This window comes from Manacus candei, unplaced genomic scaffold (assembly GCF_025592945.1).
Source record: "Manacus candei isolate 608988 ecotype Guabito, Panama unplaced genomic scaffold, ASM2559294v1 h1tg000037l, whole genome shotgun sequence".
Taxonomy (NCBI): Eukaryota; Metazoa; Chordata; class Aves; order Passeriformes; family Pipridae; genus Manacus; species Manacus candei.
In genome coordinates, this window is record NW_026138085.1 from 14,789,019 (window position 1) to 14,807,118 (window position 18,100).

At 39.4% G+C, this 18,100-nt stretch overlaps 1 protein-coding gene across 1 annotated transcript in view; it reads right to left on the bottom strand.

The window, feature by feature from the left end:
• SPOCK1 (SPARC (osteonectin), cwcv and kazal like domains proteoglycan 1) overlaps nucleotides 1–18,100 on the bottom strand; it is a 265,982-nt gene that overhangs the window by 51,579 nt on the left and 196,303 nt on the right. The window contains exon 6 of the mRNA XM_051794151.1: nucleotides 5,023–5,137. Coding sequence (XP_051650111.1) covers nucleotides 5,023–5,137 — 115 coding nt within the window. The remainder of the gene's footprint in view (nucleotides 1–5,022; nucleotides 5,138–18,100) is intronic.

Here is an 18,100-nt window from a genome sequence, read left to right on the forward strand (position 1 = left end):
TCTCACTTCCTTTAAATAAATATTAACTGGGTGCAGACACTTCACTACTCACAAATAATGTCTTGCAGAAATGCAAAAAAATTAATCTTTCGTGTTTTCAGGAAAGGAACAAAGTCTGATTTGCCTGAGTGAAAGCTTGCAGGCAAAATAATAGCATTGATAATAGCAACAATTATTATTTAGAGAAACTACATAACTCAAGTTTGCTTGAGTAAGGTAATTTCAGCAAGTAACAAATTAAACTGAATCACAGTATTCATACAGAAAATTTTGGAGCAAAAATGTCAGATCCTGCATAGCTAATAAACCTACTATTTACTGATGAAGTCCAGAAGAAAAAATGCCTCCTAGTTTTCATGGGATATACTAAAGCTTTGAAACTCTTGGTAATCTCGATTTTAGAATGCTTTTGTCTTACCATTCCCACAGTTTGAGATTCAAGTAAGTAATTTAAAAACCTATGTGGAAATTCAGTGTGAGGAAGAGTCTTTTTTTTCAAAGCTAAAGCCACAAAAGGGAAAATTTCCTGGCAAATCTGAACCAATTTCAACTCAACTGTGTTCATGACTCATCCTTCATCTTCATAAACTTTAAAATGATGCACTCTGCAGTCATGAAAACCCGTGAACAGCAATTTGAAACAGAAATATTTGCTGAAAGTGGATTTCAGGACTTTAAATTCTTTTAGTTGTCAGTCATTCAGACACAAGAAGCGATACAACTCATTTGGGAAATAAGCCCGTGATTTCTTCGAATGAACTTCATGCACCGAGTGCTCTTTTTATAAAGGAATGCAACATTAGACCTTCTCATCCATCACACCCAATAGAGCTGGTACTTAAATGCTACAATTTATACCCTAAACAAGGTAGATTCTTGGTCAAGCTTGCCAAGACCTATCCCTGTAACTTAAAAACGTGTCCCTTGGTTCCCTTTCGAAATTTAAACAACGCTCGGTGTATTTGAATACATTTGCTTCTGCCTATTGACCTTACATTCCCCTTATCAAGATAATAGAATTTCCTTAGAAGTTGCCTTGGGCATTTCTGCAAGGTCAAAAGCACACAATGCACAGACAGGGATAAACCTACTTTGAATTACTGCATCCATTCATGCTCCAGTGGCTCTGCAACCCTGATGGCAACAAACCGAGCCTGTGTTGGGAGCACAGCACCTAACTTAGAAAACACAGGAGGGCATGGACAGAAGGAGCCCTGACATGCTGTCACACATTTACCATCCTGCCTGAGCACCTGCACCACTGACACACAACAGACAGGACTCACAGAGCTGTGGGGGAAGTTGGCAGAACCACATTATTGCAACCACAAATTCGCATTTGCCATGAGGACCCAGCCAGTGCACAGTGTTGGCTTTTTGATAGAGTGAACAGCACATTCAGGGGAAAAAATCTCTCCCTCTGTCAGTAGGTTCTGAAGAACTGAAACTGGGTGTTTCTCATCTGAAGTCCTTTATTTATGGTGGGGTTTTAGAAGATTAATCTGGTCTCAAAATAAGTTATGCTTGATGAGGACTCTAGTTAATATTGAAGAGGTACCTGAAGACACCAGCAGGCAAGATTCTGTGTCTTAAATGATTTCTGTCACTTACATTCAACACAGACTCAGTTTCTAGTCCTTTTTTTTGTTGTTGTTGTTGAAACTACAGCCTTATTAATTTTTTAGCATTAAATAATAGGTCACACACACTCTGGAAGGGCAGGTAACCTCAGGGTAGATTGCAGCTCAACCTTTGGGTAGTAGACTTGAAAATCTGCAGCTCTCATGGAAGCATACTGTAGAGCTGGGGTACTGCTGTGAGTTATGAAGCATATCAAATGTTTTGATAAATCAAAGGAATCTAAATGGTCTAAAAGAGGAAAGAGTAAAAGTATTAGGGTTCATCTTCTTTTCCAAAATATTCCATTAGTACCCTCACAGAGACCTGTTTTCTACCTCTGAGACTCCATTTCAAAATTCCACTTAAGAAAATGAAGAACATGATCCTGCCATCTCTTCGAAGATTTAACTTTATGGTAGAAAGATTTTATTGTTGTTATTTGCCATTAAAGGTAATAATTCTGCTGCAGTTTTCTTTTGCTAGCATTTGCGTTATTCTATTAATGTCTCCACAGTCGCAGCTGGCACTATCAAAGGAATTCCAATTTTTAACATGATTTTCATCCTCAAAGCAGGGATGTTTTCCGGGGAGCCCAGGGAGGAGGAAGGAATAGGACTCAGACACTGCAGTCAGTTGTTACCCCTGAGCACACACACTTGGGTTGCTTCTCTTTGATTCTGCCGCCAATTTTATTCACAAGCGTATTAAAAAATAAAAGGTCACGACATTTAGAATTGCAGCACTCTGGGAATTAAATGTTCCTTTAAATTTTTAATTTCTAGAAGGAATTTATCAGGGAATAATATTTGAATATGATTGAAGGAATGTGTAAAGATTAATGCAAACTGTCTTCGAATTGGACGTTCAAACCACATATGTTTAACCTTGTTGTATAACAGGCATAAAAAAAGTTGATGTGTGAGCTCTAAGATTTCCATTTTGCTGGAAGCATTTACACTGTTATACTCTTTAGTATTTTTCCACTGACATGTCTGTATAAGGCATGAGGTTTAGCTCTCTATCTTTTTTTACTTAACATTACACTTCACAAACCTGGCAACTAAATAAGGAGCAGAAACCAAGTCCAAGAGTGTGCACAGTTCTTTCATATGAATTCTTATATAAGAAATCAAACTACTGATTTTTAGGCTAAGTCAGCCATATTAATGATGCTATTGTACTAGATAAGGAAAACAAAATGATTTTGTGTGAAGACTAGAGATAACACTAAGGTAACAAGTAACAAACTCCGAATAATTCAGTTTGAGACTCCATTTACACTCAGTGGGTCAACTGGAGAGACAACATCTGAAGAAAGGAAACTGAGGAAGTTAAAGGAAGTCTTTAACTAGAACATCATTGGCACATTCAAAGAACAAGAAGAAAAGCAAGTTATAAAGCCCCTTTGCTATTGATTATTTGATTTTCAAGACCAAACCCTTTCGTGGACACTTCAGCACCTAAAAATAATAATGAAATCCTTGTCACCAGGGCAATGTCAGGAGCACTGCTGGCTCAAGTTTGGCCTCTTGAAAAAGCCTTCAGGAAAGTTGCTCTGCAGATCACTCAATTCATTAAATTAATGCTTTGTTGGCTGGAGTTAAAGTTTTGAGTCAAGCAAAACAAAAGCCCGGGTTTCAGAATACATATACCCTGTCAAATTGCATTTATCAAGATAAGGGTTATTAGAATCTTTTTTCTCTTGTGTGAATGAAATTGTAAGCCTAAAATGTCACTGAAGATTTATTAATCTGATACTCTTTCTGATAAGGGCAAAGGAATAGAAAGGGCAAAGAAAAAGAAATATTTCTTGTAGGCTGATAAAGGCTACAAGAAATAGAAAATATGAATAAGGCAATTTATCAGTGGGCACACTGTAACCAGAAGATTCAAGCCACATAAAGCAATACTCAGTTCTATATTGATTTCAGAACATTGCCATCTACAATACCTCGTTGAAGTTTGAAAGCTGGGCAGAAAAACGCCTGCAGTTTTCAAAAAATGAAATAAACCTGGATTTTCAAAATACAGGCTGGAGAAACATTTGTTCCAGAAAGCAGATGGAGGCCTAATGTGAAAACTGGTGCTGTGCTAGAGGATATGGTGTGTGGAGGGAGAACCACCAGCAGGAGCATCAGTGTTTTCAGCTGAAGTGACAGGGCAGAAATGAAGTGACCAGCAGAAATGTTGTTTAAACTTTTCCCCCTGTTTCTGTGCCTGCTGCTGTCAGAACGTGTCCACAGTGGGCAGGAGAAAAAGTGAAGAGAGGTTCCTGGGTATCTGGTGTCAAACAGCCCGTTGTTAAAGCTTCGTGTGTTTTATACTCTGAGTGATGTACAAGACAAACACATTTCACTGCTTAACATGGCAGAGCAAACCCTGTGTAAGTCACCACTTTGGCTTTGTGAGCTGCTGATACAGGAGCCCAGCAGTGAGTTAACCCTCTCAGCTCTCCTGAGAGAGTGGAGACAACACTGGACTTAAAACCAGGCTTAAAAGCAGGTTGATACTCACCTTGCCACAGATGCTCTCACCAGAACATCTGCACTCACACCAGAAAACCACAGCTACAGGTAACAACTTTTTCCTTCTTATTGGCTTTTCCTCATAGCAGGGAGGAAACTCTCAGACAGAATCTGGCCATGACACTTCCCCTCCTGCTGCTGGATTTCTGCTTTTAGTCAGTCTCTTCTGCAAGAGCTAATTCCCTTTGGAAGAGATCACTCTGAGACAGGTTGTACCTGTTTCCTTGGAAAAGACCCGGGGGAGTGAATTATCTCCCCAGGCTTTCAGACCTGCACAGGGAACTCAGCAGAGAGAAAATGGCCATTTGTGCTGAGGCTCCAACCTTCACCTTTATAGAGCATCATTTCAAAAGACTTTGTTACTGAAACAATCTCATACATAAGCACAGACACAGATATCTCTAATATACATTTGCCTTCTAATCATAACATTAATAAAGTAAAGGTTAAAATGATAATTCAGATCCCATGTAATACATACTTTAAATGTGTGACTTTAAATGACTTGTTGGTTAACACACAGGCTACTGATGTTCTTTTACCTCACAAAATAACGAACCATCAAGTAGTATTATTTTCTATCTTATTTTATGATTCTTCAATATTTTCCTTCAGAAGTATTTTCACTAAAAAATGAGACTCATTAGCCAGAACTCAGTTTTCCTATGAGACTCTATCAAGTGGGTGTTAGTTTTGCAGCAGTTAATGTGTTTGAAAGCACTGTTTAGAAAATGATTAGTTGTACCTTACCTTTTTCTCAGAAAGTGTTACACATGTAAAAAAAAAAAACTAGTTAAAAAAAGTCTTTCTCACATTTTTCTAAGAACATAGCAGGAACCAATTAATCTGCCATAATTTCATTAACAGTTCAACTTACCAGTCTTCTCCACCTTGTGTTTTGAGCTTTCACGTCCTGGAAGGCAGGGGCAGGGCCCTTCACATCGAGCTGTGATGGTTTTGCCAGAAGTACAGGCATGAAACTCCAACTTGCACTAGAATCATTTAAGAAAAAAAAAAAAAAAGAAAGAATACTTTTTGAATTAGGACAAGATATAAAAGCAGCAGCAGCTGTGGATTAAATGAGAAATTGCATTATCAGTAATGGCATGGGATTGATTGTAAAACTTCAGTTTCTGTTGCAAATGCCATTGTTTTTATTATTACAGATAACAACAACAGCTACTGCCTATGCATTGTTTTACACAGCACTTCTCCATGTGCCTCATAAGGGGTTGTTATCACTCCCTGGCATCTGCAGCATAGAAAGTTGAAACAATTTCTTCCAGATCCCCTAAGACATGGGTGGCAAAGCTGGGGAGAAAATACAAACCTCCAGAATCCCAAGTGTTTCCTATGCTGCATCATGGTGTGAAATCATGCCCTCTGCTACCACCACTGATTTATTCCTTTGGTCTTTTGAGGAGCTGGGAGCTCTCAACTTCCACTGCAAGCAATGGACTTGGTCTGAATAACACCCACAAAGAGATCCCAGCCCTCCAAATAGAGAGAACTGAAGGAAAGCAGCTCATCAGCTGATGAGACTGGTCCTTCAGGGTGTCAGCTTCTCTGAACAAGGAGGAAATTTTAAATGACTCCTACAAATGGCTACAGATTACCTTAAGAGTTACCAGGACCCATCCATCGTGCAACCAACCCCAGAAATACAACAAAATTGGTAGAACTGAAGAGTGAGGATTAAATCACGAGTAGTACAGTGTAATTCCTTGTATCTGCATATTGTTATTTAGAATCATACTCTACTTTTGCTCCTGAATTCAGTTCCATTTTTCCCCTTCTTCAAGCACTGCTTTTACCTGGTCAGAATCTGAGGGGTTTTAATGCACAGGGGAGTGTTCCTGTGGCTCCCAGGTTGATGTTCCTCCCCACAGGGAGTGCCTCCCATCAGGGAAAATGGGAATGCTGGGCTATAAAATCCCCTTGATAAGCCTGAGTTCTATTATGGATTAATTCTATGATTCATCCAAAAGCAGGCCAACGCATCCACACAGTGTGACACAGTGAGTTTTGACTCGTGCAGCTCTTCTGGAGGCTGAAGGACATACATCCTGAGACCATGGCATGGCTACAGAAGATGCAGGGGGCAACCAGAGCTTGCTGAGCAGCAGCCACTGCTGAAAAACACACCATCACTCTGTTATTTCGGTAAAGTGAAGGCCAAGAGAACAGAGCAGGACGTTGTTACAAGATAAACACCTCCTGCTTTGAAAGTACTGCAAATATCTCGGCTTTGCCTCTGTTTGTTTTTTGTTAGAAGGGCTCATCTGTGCCCAAGCTTTAATCTGGCAGCAGGAGACCATTATCCTGTGCCTACATCCCATCCTGTTGACATTATCTCCCAGCCATTCTCAGCTTCAATGCACTGAGGTGATTCTGTGCTCTCTCTGATGTTCTGCCCTTCTGATTTAGGAAATGCACGGCCACACACAGACGTGTGCAAGCTTAACCTGCATTTTACACTAAGTTCTTGCAAGGCTGCAGGGAACATATTTACTTATTTGTCATCTGTTTGCTCCACAAATACACTTTGCACAGAGCACAAAGGCAAGAGAAAGCACATCAGAAGGAAAGGAGAACACTCCCCGAGTGCAGTCCTGAAGGCAACAACTTTGCAGCATATTCTGATAGTCAATGAAAGCACGGGCATAAATCTTCTCCCTGCAGCTGGAGTTGATCATTTAATCCCTTACAGAACATCAATTACTTACATATTTTATTATGCATAATAAATGTAAATTATGTATCTAAGCATTGGAAATTATACTTCAAATACCACCTTTAAGATGGCACAGCCTGTTTCAAGCCCGCGTGGTTAAGAAAGAAAGAGTTTTATACTTAGAAACAGCAAGGCAAGTTTTTCCTCAGCTTTCCATATATGATTGTTAAAAATGACAATCAAAAAGGTAAAAATAAACCAAAAAAAGGAACTGCTTAAAAGGGCTCTATTAACTGAGGGCAAGGAGAAGAGCTAAATTTGAAGACTGCAATGGTACAGTCACATATGAATAAGTGTACACAGGTGATTAACCACATCACATTCCCACCACACTTGTTTGAGATGTTTGATGTTGGGGGTTGAAGATTAATTTTAAATACAAAGAAAATTTTAAATATTAAATCAGGAAAACACTGATTATTTTTCAACACCCAATGACTGTATATAACTGTTTATTCCTTCCCTTATGAAAAACATGGAGATACTTACTTTCCATAGGATGGTGTGCTTACTCACTGTAATAACCTACATGAGTAGCTCAACTTTGGATTTAATGACATTGCCTAAGTGATGTTCAGAGGCAGAGAGGCCACAGAGATGTCTTGTGGAACAATAATGACATTTTTTTGAGTATTCTGCCACTGGAACTACACACTACAAGGAGCCTGCTGGCTTTCTCCAGACCATGGACAATAAAATGATACACAGTACATGGACAAAGAGTAAATGAAGGAATGATCTAAACTATCAGCCTTTCACACCAAAGGGACATTACATATTTCACAGACAGGAGTCACAAAGCCTCTTGCAGTGATTGTACACAGGACTCACTGGGAGCTGCCCACAGTTTGGGGCTGGTCCCTCTGGTTTCAGGGATTGCTGGTAGGATTGGATGTGCCTTGTGCTGAGCTGCTCTAGTAGAGCTCCCTGGGTCTTTGCAAGCTTTCTATTTGTCTGCTGCCTCCCCAGTGTGTGAACTGCATTTGTTTACTCTGAACCCCAAGGCCCACATAAACATCTCCAAACTATTTTACTGCAAATGGAAAAGCAGCTCTGTTATTTGTTGCTAAATGTATATGGAGATCAATAAAATATATGAGGGGAGAAATGGTTGAACATATTCATGGAAAATTCATAAATTAATTTATTCAACTAAGATGGGGGAAATTACTGCAGAGTGTGTTTTGGTTAAAGTGTTCCCCTGAGAATCCACTACTCGTATAATGATTCCCTCTTTATTGTCAGTGAATCTACAGCAATGTGTTTTGCATAAGCATTCACATTTGAGGGAGAAAGGAAATAGCTACATAAAATTTATTCCCAGCTATTTTATTCTTGTCTGTTAGTCTCCAGCCTGCAGTCCCTGCTAGAGGAGAATCTAGATATTTTTTTAATGATGTAATAAAACAGTGAATCTCTGCCTTTACACTGGCTTTCAGCATTTGGCAGCCAGGTTTAGATCTAACCTGCAGGTAATATTGTTCAATAAGGTGCTGTGATCTTTCATGTAAGGGTGTCTATTCGGCTGGGGAACATTTTTGTGGACAGGTTTGTTCAGCCCAGTACATTAATGCCTTGAAGAGCTTTGCATCCTGACACAAGGAACTCATGTATTTGCCTAAAATGCAGCCAAGTACAGCAGCATGTCCTGGCCCCGACAGCACCTTTCACTGACAAGAGGATACCCTGAGCTGGAAGTGACTCGTGAGGATCATTAAAGACCAGCTCCTGATTGATTCATGATTCAAAAATCTACAATTGAAAATTTCTTGTAGTTGCACCAACTGGGGAGAAAGTGCTAAGTTTCAAACTTCTTGTGCTTCTGTCATTAACTGAATGTGAATTAAACAGGGGAGGACATGGGAATTAGCAGACAATACACTTGGCAAAGATAAATATGAAGTCTCTTTTGAGAAAGAATGAAATTTTAAATGGGAGGTTAAATTTTATAGTGTATTAATTAAAATGTATGTTAAAGCCCTGAAATATTATATCATATTAATAGCAGTGGTTCTAAACCTCTGCTGTTGAACAGTGCTCTTGCCTGGAGGACACTGCATTTTTAGCACCCTACAGCTTTTTATGTTTTCACCAAGGAAGATTTCAGGGCAGTGTTTGGTTTATGGTGCATCTTTTGTTCACTCACAATATGTCTCTTCCAAACTACACATACAAATAACAAAAGCTCATTATTTTCCACCTTATCTTTTACCTAGTACCTGCCACAGGCAGAAGCTCAAACTTCCTGAAATTACAGCATGTATATATTTTTAGTCCAGAGTTTTTTGATATCAGTAGTTTTTTTGTACCTATCTGTCCTAGCAGATAATTAGAATCCATTGGAATTCAGACACCCCTTTGAGAGGGGCTGTTTGTTTACAAGCTTTAGAGCAGTGCTTGCCAGTGCTTCCATAGCAAGGATTCTTATCACTATTTTCTTTATAAGCTGCTTCTTCCAGTTTTCATCAGATGGGAAAAAAAACAACAAACAACAACCACCATATTTGGAACACATTCAGACCAAGTGTGGATTTTTTTAAGTTGTCACAATAAAAGGAAAAGTTCAGTATCTTTTCTCCAAATCCCAAAAGAAATGTCATATGGTGCACTCCCATTGCACCCTGCTGGACACACACACAAAGCTTTAATGGGGATTCTCCAAACTTTTCAGGCTCTTAAAACCTGAAATCCGGAAAACAGTTTATTCCACCACTGGTATGCATGCAAAAAAAAAAAAAAATTAAAAAAAATCATCTGTTTTCTATTAGAACAGCTACAAGGAGAGCATACAGCACTTAATCTTTGCAATAAAAGCTGTACATAGATAACTTGAAATCCTTGAGCTCTAATTAGGAGCTTTGTTCTCCTTCTGAGAATACAGAGTTGCTGCTGATATTAATAGGAGTTATGCATGCATACCAGTGGTGGAATAAACTCTAATTAACACAACCAATCTATTGTGTAAATACAGATTGAGACCTTTTTAAAACGTGTGCTAGCTCTGGCTTTGAAGCAGATGTTGTAGCTGATGGGCTCAGAAATTCCCCTTTCTGCAAGGAATGACATGAAGGACCCTGTCATGTCTCAGGTAAACAACAAATATTTGAGAAAGTCTCATTGCAAACTGAGTTGACAGGCTGGTGGTTCATAATCTAGAAAAAGGACAGCTTCCAGGTGGAGGGGTAGGAGGAGAGAGAGCCAGGTTGCAAGGCACTGATATTAAATAGGCTGAACAGATTTGTGCAGCCAAATGCAGTAACACCAAAAGGTCTCACACAGCGAAGCTCCAAGGACCAGAAATTGCTCCACACTCCCCAGCTCTGCCCTCTGCAGTCCTGCAGCTCTAATGAGGGAGGGCTGGAAGACTTTGCCCTCGGGGTAAAATCACCACATAACAGAAGGGAAGTGTGAGACCCAGGAAATCTTTAAATATCAGGATAAATCAGCACGTCAGTAACGTTGCCAACTGCAGGTGCTCCAAGCACGCTGCTCGGGTGCTTAAAATGAGGACTGTCAATTTTAAGACTTTAAAATTTAACACAATTTTTTTAAAATTTAATTTAAAAAAATTTCAGCTGCATTTTTTGTTAGATCCCAGCCATATCTAATCAGTCATTTAAATGTTTTTGGCTATTACAGCATAAGTTTAAACAACCAACTACCATCTCCAGAGCAACTGGAAAACCAGGAGGTTCATCTTCTAAGAAGAAATAATCGATTCCTGGGCTTCAGAAAATAACAGACTGAGTTGCAAGAGGCAGCAACCATGCAATTCAGGATGGCATTAATTGCATATTTAGTGGCTCTGCATTATAATTAGAACTGTGCACACCTCCCTAAAATTAGGCTTCAACTTCTCAGCAGAACAGAAGGGGATCCTTCTTTTCATCAGGCAAAGACAAAGAGTTGTTTTAGAAAACAGAGAGCCTGATTGCTCAGCAGAGGGTCAGCTCTGCCCCAAAGCACAGTCCATGAGTTTATAAATAAATAAATACTTCATAAGACAAATATTTAAGACTTCATAAATAAATAAACAAGAACCGTTTCCCAAACTACCCAACAGTTGCAGAGTTAGGAGGGTGACTGCTTGTAGGCACGTTGAGCCATCTCCGGGTTTGAGTGGCAGGGCTGCAAACCAAGCAAATTATCATGTACTTGTGCTGCTCCAAACTGCCCTCACAGACAGAGCAGAATCAGCTCATTTGGGGATTTCTGGAGAGACAAAATTCCGTTTTCATACAAACCAAACTGCCCCGAGAAACAACCAGCTCAATGTGAAGCAGGAAATTAAAAAAAAAAATACATTTAATTGCATGAGCTGGATGATATGGCATATAAGGACACTACACTGGGTAGGGAGGTAGAGGATATTCAAGGGACCATTTACTAATGCAATGTGACAATGAAAACAAATGGTTCCCATTCTATGAGCAAACAAGAAAAGAGTTTCAGGCACCAAAATCTAGTGTGTTATACAGAAATTGAATTTGTGTTTGCAAGTCATTTCGATGCCAGTTCTGGAAACACCCAGGCCCAGGGGTGTGTGGGGATATAGCTCAGCTGGTTTATCATCTTGTAAGAAATTCAGGTCCTCACTGAACCTGACAGGTCTGGAACTTGACACAAGAGCCAATTCGTAAGTTGAAACATTTGTGCAGTGCTGATTTCAACTTTTCTTTCACTGGCTGATGAGACCAAGAGGAGTTAAATGGGAAATTAAAACAGGTTTTAGTTGGGAATATTTGCAGGATCAGAATCCAAATGCAAATGTAGGCAAGCAATGCTGGTTTATTAAAATATATATATATATATATATATATATATATATATATATATAGTGCCTTATAACCCATATTCTATATTCACTCTCAAAAGGTTTTCCTATTGCTAAATGTTTACTCCCTTGCCTTCCTGCAGGATTTCCATGACAGCTCACTCCTGATGACCATTTTCTACCTGCACACGGGAGTTTTTGCTTTCCAGTACACTAGTCTGCCACACCTCAAGACATGGACTTTAAAAATCACTTGCCTGTTGCATTTGTTTTCTTTCACCTCTAGATTCCTACTGTATTGCTTTTGTCTCTATGAAATCATTTCCTATCCCTAAATCTTCATAATTATGAGCTGAGAGTTCATTGCTAATAGCACTATTCAAAGTGGAACAAAGCTACTGGTTTGTGGTTTTTTTTTTTAATTTTTAATAGACCAAAGTCATCTTAGTTGAGAAGTAAAGAAAATCCCAGAAAAACAATTGGAGACTTGGAACGATCGATGCTGCTTAAAATGTATTTACCATGTAATTGAGATGCATTCTCACTCTGCAGCCATTTACTACTGATCACATGAGAATGATGATTTGTCACTTTTATTTGCTTCAAATTACTAAAGGCAATTTAATTTCTCTCTTGGAGACAACGCATCAGATAACATGAACATAATCAAGAGGTAACAATCTGAGGCTCTGTGCACACACAGATACTCCCTTTACCAGCTAAACAACATATGGCAGAGGGAAGACAACCCAAGACATTCAGATCCCCAAGCACAGGGTTTCCACCCAGTCAATAACATTTTAAGCAGAGCATGTGACTATCCCAGTCTGGATTTCATATGAGGCAATGCTCCATCTACACAGTCATTCCCACATCCATACCTGGACAAAAAGCATCAGCTTTTTGTGACCACTATAAAGGGTAGGCATGTACCCTGCAGGTTTTTAGGGCAATTAGTATGATGGCAATATCCTGGCAACCAACTCTCCCCATCAGTCAGTAACTGCAAGGTGCTTACTATTGTATTTGCAGTTACTTTGAGGTGTCTGGTGCCTCTGACAGTTTACCAGGGATGGGATTGTGACCACTGTGGCTGTGTGGGCTGAGAACAGCTCAACCCTCTCTCTGAGGTTTGTATGTTTACAAATCAAAGTTGCTACTACATCCCTTTCACCCCTGGAAACACTGGTGAACTAGTCTGTTGAATTTGTTCTATGCTGCCTATTCCTCCTTTAGCAACCCTGGCACAAATAAGAAGCAACACTAAAATTGGAGTGTCATGTTGCCCAGAGAAGCTGTGGCTGCCCCATCCTTGTTCAAGACCAGGCTGGATGGGGCTCTGAGCAACCTGGTCCAGTGAAAGGTGTCCCTGCCCATGGAGGAGGGGTTGGAACGAGATGTTCTCTAAATTCCCCTCCAACCTAAACCATTTCATGATTCTATGCTCTTAAAACTCACTGCATTTTTATTTCTGGAGTCAATAAAAAATGGTGTTGGGGAAAAGGACAGAGATACAGTTAAAGAGCACCCTGGCTTGTTTGACAACTTGGTGGTGTAGTAAGCAGCAATCTCATTAGTTCACTTGTGCTACCAGTCATAGGCCAAACACACCATCAAGTCCTAGAGTCCCTCTAGAAAACTGGAAATGTGAGTTTTTCCAGCATGTGTGCTTGGTTTTCAAATGTATCATCATTTTCTAACCAAACTCAGTCTTTGCACGTGAGAGGTGAAGGTCAGTCTGACTTTTTCTGTTCCCAAATAACAACTTATTCCTCGATAATAAACGTCAGGAGGCCAATCCTCTTCTCCAGAATAGTTATCCCATCCTTTCTCAGCACATCTGTTAACTAGTTCACAATAGGTTTGCTCAGATTTTACTGACCACGTTGTGGTCCCAGCAGTGTTCATTCCTCATTGTTGATGTATGAAATGTACAGTATCAAGCAAACTTTCAGATCTCAGGGAGAGTTTTTCTCTGTTGTTTACAGACAGAGCAACTCTGAAGTGTAAGTACAATTATAAAACACACAGCATCCTGCGGGGCCACAGCTCTGGCTGCTTTCAGAACAGCAACAAGATTGAAGTGCTAAGAATGCCAGCTTTTTTTTTTTTTTTAATTGAGTTCTCAGAATTTCTATTTTGTGAAGAATAAATCAAAACAAAAGCCAAGCTGAAGTCTCGATGCTAAGAAGCCTGAAACAAAACATTTGACAGTTACCAGCAAAGAAGCTTTAGGAATGTCTTTTGGAGCGTAGCAACCAAGGGAGGGTAAGCAGGCTAAAGCTTTGAAGTCTCTGATTTCTAAAGAAGACAATAGAAGCAACAAGAAATTTTAAAAAAAAAAAAAAAAAAGGAAAACCCCATACCCCAGGCCTAGTTCAATGCTCACTGAATGGACTGGCTGTGAAAGACACCCATACAAAGAAAGCAGAATTAGTCTGTTTGCTCAGAAATCAAGTAAGCACAGCTAATCCTTTTGCAGTGTTATCCTGTTTTGGCCTTTAATAAATCTGCTTCAAATTAAAGATGTACCCAGGCCAAGAAACACCTCCTTTGATGTTTTAAATGGCTCAAACAAGCTGTTTGTTAGGAAAAGCTCAAAATATGAATTCTGAAAAAAAAGAAAAAACAAATCCTTCTTCTGTGCCAAGGGGCTGGCACCTCGCAGGAAGGTCAGAGCATTTAAGGTCACAACTGTCCAGCACCTCAAGAATTGGTGCATCGTGTGACCATGTATTAAGGGAAGAGATCCTGAAATACAAGTCTCTTACAAAGTTAGTTGCCCAAAAGCAGCTGATCCCCTTGTTTTACAACCATTGCATTACATCATTAAGATACTGGAATAAGGAATTTTACATTTGAACTGAATGCAGGCATGCAGCTCGGAACAAGGTAACTAAATTACTGCAAATGATATTTGTATTAAGGCTTGTATAATTAGCTGTGAGTTGGCATAATAAACTCTACAATTTTCTTGTTTCCTCTTCCCATCAAGAACACAACTTTCAACGCTTGAATTGTATCAGACAATTCATGATGTAAACAACTGAGTTTTCTCCTATTTTAACCTTGGCTGCAGAAGGAAGGACTTTAAAACTAATACTGGCTTTACATACAAAATGTACAACAGGTCAGCTGAACTCCCAACAAGAGTAATCAGGTTGTCCTCAGTGCAGGAGTGGATATAATTGATGGGTTTTTAAGTTCCGACCGTCACATGCCAATTTGTTTGATTTGGCAGCCACAACTGTGATTCTAATCAAGTTAGAAAGGCAGCCCTGTGATTACCATCATCAAGATTGGTAGCTTTCCCAAAAGGAACCAATACTGTGTTTGCAATCCTGACTGATTGCTGACTTCCCTTCAAAGGGTGTGTTTTTGCTCAGAAGCATCCACAGCACAGGGCAGATCTCCAGTCAGACAGCTCAAGGACAGAAAACTACCCAAACTTTGTTGCTTTATGCTTTGATCATCCCCTTCCATGGAAATTGTTGCAGCTTTAGAGGGAGGCATAAAAACTTCCTGGAATTTTCCATAAGCCAAATAAACATGCAGATTCTGCAGGTGTCAGGGTTAAGTGCAAGGGAGACAAATGTTCCACTGTCCTGTGCCCCTTCTCAGTCCTCTGAGGGACTGGACTGGCTAAACAGGGGCAGTGATGGGAGACAGTCATGGTCATAAACCATCCCCTCTCCTCAGGATGTGACCATATTTGCCTTCAATTCCACTGTTCCCTCTGTCACTCTCAGCCACGTGACCTTGATCCTACAGAACCTCAACCAGGCAGATGCACAATTTTCCCTTCAAAGAAAGACCTGCCTCAAACACTTTTTGGCAAAATAATTCGGCCCAGTGGGCACCCACCTTGTAGATGCTGCTGCAGTGTGAACTGACAGAGTACTGAATACTCACTGTTTCATTCCCTGCAGAACAACTAAATCCCTCTGTTTAAGACAAGCCAAATTACAAAGTACTCCGGTTCCTTGTTTTCATCTCTGCATTATTTCCCTTCTTGATGCCTTCTGAATTCTCATTAACCTTTCTGTCAAGATTGCATTAAACATGCCCTGTTAATTCACCATGTTCTTTGAGAAGTCTGACATGGAGATGACAAATGCTTATCTAAAAAAAAACCCCAAAAAAACCCTCTAGTTTAATGAAGTGCATAACAAGAAAAACAAAATTCTAGTTTGCAACACAGGTTTTATTTCAGCTTTGCTACTTCAGTGAGTTCAGAATGTCTGAATAGCTTCAGCATCTGTCCTTAAGGGAGTAGAAGAAAAGGTCAGGGACTTTCAAGAAATCTTCAAGAACCTCCTCCAAAGTCAAAGCATTTTTGTTATTCTAATATGATATTCTATGGCATACACATCTCCCAAATAAAAACCCTTTCCAATTAACAGACACTACTCTTACCATAGGCCAGGGCACTACATTTCTCCAAAAAAGTTTATAACTTTGTGGGTATTTCTAATGAGAAGTTGATGCAATCTTGGTGCAACACAAGGTAAGGAATAAACATTTGTATTCTAGTAGGTTTTGTGAGAGGAATACTGTATGTTCTGTAAACACATATTAATCCTTAAAAAAAATCCCAAGGCAGTTTAATTGACTAATATGATGTCAATCATATCAATTAACTGCCTGATGTACTACATCTATTCTATTAAATATTTTTTGAAAAAATATTCAGTAAGACAATTATGCAATGAAATTACCATTTATGTGGCTCCTTTCATCCACAAAGGAGTAAAAATCCTATGTATTTATAAAGGTATAAATACAAACCACTGCTCAAGAGCAACCAGTTCTGCAGTAGGAAATATCAAATGCTCTGCACCAGCACACAATATAACACAAAAGGAGAAGTGTTATTTAAATCCAGAGAGATGACAACATCCAATTAACCAGATAAGAGTACAAAATCTGCACTCAAATACAGGGGTTTTTTTCAGACTTTTGTTTCCCAGCTCCTAAAAATTCAGTCCTCTATAGAATGACTTTAAGGCTCCTTTAAAACAGCTTTGCTTTTCTTACAAACTTTCCTTGACCAGGAAAAACAGTTCACAGACCCTGTGTCAGATGGCCACAGACTTCTGTCAGAATCCACTGCTTGCTTAAAAATATAAATCAACAAACATGGCAACATTTCCCCAGAAACTCATTGGTTCAAGCCACCAAACTGGTTCTTGGCAAGTCCCACACTTGGACCTGGATTGACTGACCACAGCATTGAGTGGCAGCAGGACTGGTAACAAAACTGTTGTCTCTTAGCAAAAGGAAACAAATTATTTCAAGCTGGAAAAGCCCATGAGGCATAAATTCTGTGAAATGCCCCCTAACCCTTGCAACTGAATTGCTACAGGATTATTAGAAAAGTAAAAGAATTTTTTCACTCCTTTCTGCCAGCAGTTGCACATAATGAGGCACATGAACTGGTCAAAATTCCTCAGGTTACCTCCATTTAACACATCAACTTAAAATTCAACAAGTTTACAGTAAGAAAACATAAAGCAGAACTGCAGAATGTGTCATATGGTCTGAACATCAGCAAAATTATTAAATAGTGAGGCTAATATATTCCCAGTCTCCAGCTGCTCACTGAGCAGATGAAGTTTGTGGCATAAATCTTATTTGTCAGTATAAACTCATCAAGGAGGAGTGAAGCTTATTAACAAAACTTAAATGCTATCTCCCAAAGAACTCTTAGACTCCAGAAGATTAAAAATCTTTTCCTGCCATGACACGTACAATGACCTCATAAATATTTGCAGACCCTCTGTCACTGGAAAATGCCATCTATTCCTGCTTCTGTGTAACATTACACAGTAAAACAGAGCAAAACAGAATACAAGGACATTCCTGCTGGTTTACCATAGAAGGCTAAATAAAACTGCAGTTTGAAGTCATATTTACATGCTTCAGAAGTCCACGAAAAATGTTTGGAGAAAGCATTTCTACTTTTGAAGGGGAGTCAGCCCATTAGGCCAAGATTTTTTTCCTAAAATATAAATAGCTCAAGAACCAAAAGATTTAGCTAGATAATAAATCAGTATTTTTCACATTGTATCAATCAGTCAGTTATATACCATTGATATTTGAACCACTTTAATCAGGGGTTTATCAGAGATTTATTTAAACTCCCTTTGAAAAAGCTATTTCCTAGAATAACAAACAGCAAAGCTCTCATGTCTAGTTCTGTACATTTTGTAGACCAGTTCTTTTATTCATTAGTGTATGCACTTATCCCCCATCCACAGGAATGTTCCATTTGTTCCAAATGCCTGAGCTCAAAGCTGGTCACAGCTGGTTGTGATGCTCCAGACAAAACCTCCCTGTCCCTCCTCACAGGTCTGGGACACTCCTGCCTGTCCTTAAAAGAACTCAGAAATGACATTTCTAAATGGCAATCCATCACCCATCCTGCAGACCGTGATAGTACTGTAA